Source organism: Gavialis gangeticus, unplaced genomic scaffold, assembly GCF_001723915.1.
Source record: "Gavialis gangeticus isolate Ggan-Ray unplaced genomic scaffold, GavGan_comp1, whole genome shotgun sequence".
Lineage (NCBI taxonomy): Eukaryota > Metazoa > Chordata > Crocodylia > Gavialidae > Gavialis > Gavialis gangeticus.
The window spans coordinates 104776875-104780014 of NW_017729031.1; the positions used below are offsets into that span (position 1 = coordinate 104776875).

Here is a 3140-nt window from a genome sequence, read left to right on the forward strand (position 1 = left end):
GGGGGGGGGGGGGGAGTGGGAAAGAGGGGCAGTGGTTTGGGAGTGAGGGGAAACAAAATGGGTAGGGGCAGGGTGCCAGCATATCACTGCCTCCCTCCCCCAATCACATTCCCCCCCATCCCCAACAGGTATCCTCTTTTTTGGAACTGAAAATATGGTACCCTATTGTAAATCATCAATTAATTTGGGCATGTGGTTAAGTTCATGCCAATTCAGAACAACCCTGATGCATATGCTGGATTTGAAGGCAATAAGATGTAAGCACATACTTAAATGCTTCCTTCTTTGGAATGCTTTCCTGATTTGTGACCTATTAACTTGAAAAACTGAAATGACTTCACTAGTTTCAGGGTTAGTGGTCAGATTAGGTTTGCTGGATTTCCCATTTAGAACTACAAAATCTCATTAAAAAAATGAACATCTCCAACTATGAACTTTCAACAAATAATTTTTTCAAAGTTCTTCTTAACAAAAAAAAGCAACACATGACTGACTGCTCTGCTCTGGAGAGAGCTTGTTTCTGAACAACATGATACCGAGGATTCAGTTCTTCTTGTTCAGAATTAAAGGTTCTGTATCCCTTCATCTGTTTTTGCACCACACTGTTTTCTAGATATGTGCCAGTACCAAAAGACCAACATGCTAATTACTGTAATACTGTACAGTCAGATGTGAGCTGAAGGAAGTCATGGTCTTCACCCATTCTGAAATGAAGCTGATAACGTAGGTGAGACTGAATAGTACAATTCTGGATTTAGTAGAGTCTTCTGACAAGCACTAGAAATGGTATGGAATTTTTACATTAGGTAAGCAAAAAAATAACCATTACATAAGTCTATGGCAGTTCAGAGATTGTTTGGGTTTTTTAAACCTTCCAAGACACTTGCCTCGTCATAAGAAGCATAATCAAAACTCCTAGATGGAAATTCTCTACACCAAAGATATGGTCCAGGAAGTAAAGTCAAATTTCATTTTTAAATACCTGGAAATTAAATTCTATTTGGAAGCCAACACTGGCACCTACAAACTAACACGGTTGGATTAAATCCTTAAACCTATCTTTAAATGCTGAAACTCAAATGGCATATAATAAGTGGGCCTTTATAAAAAAAGAATTGTAAATATTAATTTAAAATTCTACTTTTCAAATGACTGCATCCATGGCAAATTAATGGAAACTGGGGATGTTTTTAAGAGATGGACTGCTGATATCCTCAAACAGACTGCTCTGCCAAGCTACTAACTTCCTTAGATAAAACATCACTCATATGATGTCAGCATTTCTAATGAAAGAACTGAAAGCATCATGCATTTGAAAAGATCAAGTCTCCAATAAAAGGAGCACATATTTTTATAGAAATTTAAAAAGATACCAAGAACCCTGAAAAATATTTTTAGGTATGCTTTGTTGTACAAGTATAGCATTCTGAATCTTGGCAGATATATTTCTGTTGGCTGTTTAGCACTGGCAATTTAGCACTCCATTTCAACTAGCAATTTGAAATAGCAACTGCACCAGTGAAGACAAATTAAACTCATATTTCAATCAGTACTTATGTCACATTCTCAGAAAGAAAGACAATTAGAAATGTAATGGCACTCCTAAAAGAGCTTTATACAAGCTATGTGACAAAATGAGATTTTCACAGATACAATACATAAACCTGATGCAATAAGAATGGAAATCATTTCTACTTATAGAGTGCTTTTTTATGTAATGTCAGAATCACAAAGCTCTTTGCATATTTAATGACTGAGGCCCCCTCTACACATTACATTTATGCCATGGTTAGTGTGTTAATCACGGCATAATTGGCAAGAGTGCTACATATGCACCAAATTTAAGGTGCCAAAGAATGGCAAACCAGCCATAAAAATGTTCTACATATAATGGAGAACCCTTTTACAGCTGGTTTGTATGGTGCCTTAAAAAGTTAATGTGTGGCAGGTTTGGGGCCAGGGCCAACAATCAGATGATTGCCAGCTTCAGCCCTAGAACCACACTGGGAACCAGAACCAACCACAAACCTGCAGACACTTGACTTTTGCCAGTACTGGAGTAGTCCAAGATCATAATCCTTGGTTCCCCCGGCCCTGGTAAGTAAGTCAACATTTGTGATAAACATGTGCCATGAGCGACAACATTCTGGTCAAAACAGAAGAGTTGGATGCAGAAAGATTCCCCACTGATTTTAGGAAAACTGCTTTCTCCTATCTCTACCATACAGGATAACATCATAACCCTTAAGAGTACTGGCTGTACGATTTCAGTAACACATTGTACAATGCAAGTAAAAAGTAAAAACAGTCTCACTTGTGAAATATGGTTGATTGAAGATTCCATGCGCCGCAGCTGGGATGCTTGAATATCCAGCATTTGGAGAACATTGTTAGCCAAGGTGTTGATCAGATAGGCTACACTTGCTAAGGACTGGGTAGTGTAGGCTTTGGTTTCTTCTAGGGCCCGCTGTTTATCTGCTGACTAAAGACAGAAAAAATGTTTATTACAAGAACCATCAGACATGAAGGCTTTGCATATAAGCTTCCTCTCTCTTTCTAAAGGATAGGAATTTTTTGTTTTATACAAGAAACACAATTCTCTTAATTTATCATTCTTAAATCACTCCAACTTTCCTTCGTTTAATTTTTTTTAATTTCCCCAAAGAAATTAACTTAATTATTGTGTTTTTTAATTTTATAAAGAAAATAAATTTTGAAAAGTATTATACATATATATTCAGATAGCCTGACTGAAGAAACCTCTAAAATATACTACCACCATATAATACCATACTTTCCATTGGTTGATCTCAAAGCTCTTCACTCTCCTTAAATACTGAAATTTCTAATGCTTATACTCATGAGTCTGTTCATTTAGCCACTTACAAATATAATATTCTCATTACAGAATTTTAGGACTCCTCACCAAACTTTGTATTCTTTAATTAGGTCTTACACTATATGCCTGAAATAATCTACAAAATAATACAGTCTTCAATTCCACTATTTTTCAGACTCTAAATGCCCTAAATAGCCAGTAAAAATGGAAGCAACTCTTCATAATAGAGGACCTTTAAGTATTTTCCTTAGATATCAAAAAAGTAGCCACTTGAACATAGTCTTCCGGGGGGGGGGGGGGG

At 36.6% G+C, this 3140-nt stretch overlaps 1 protein-coding gene across 1 annotated transcript in view; it reads right to left on the minus strand.

Annotated features, from left to right (window-relative positions):
* Nucleotides 1-3140, minus strand: part of ABI2 (abl interactor 2) — a 114854-nt gene that overhangs the window by 88604 nt on the left and 23110 nt on the right. The window contains exon 3 of the mRNA XM_019522908.1: nt 2315-2482. Within this exon, the coding sequence (XP_019378453.1) occupies nt 2315-2482 (168 nt within the window). The remainder of the gene's footprint in view (nt 1-2314; nt 2483-3140) is intronic.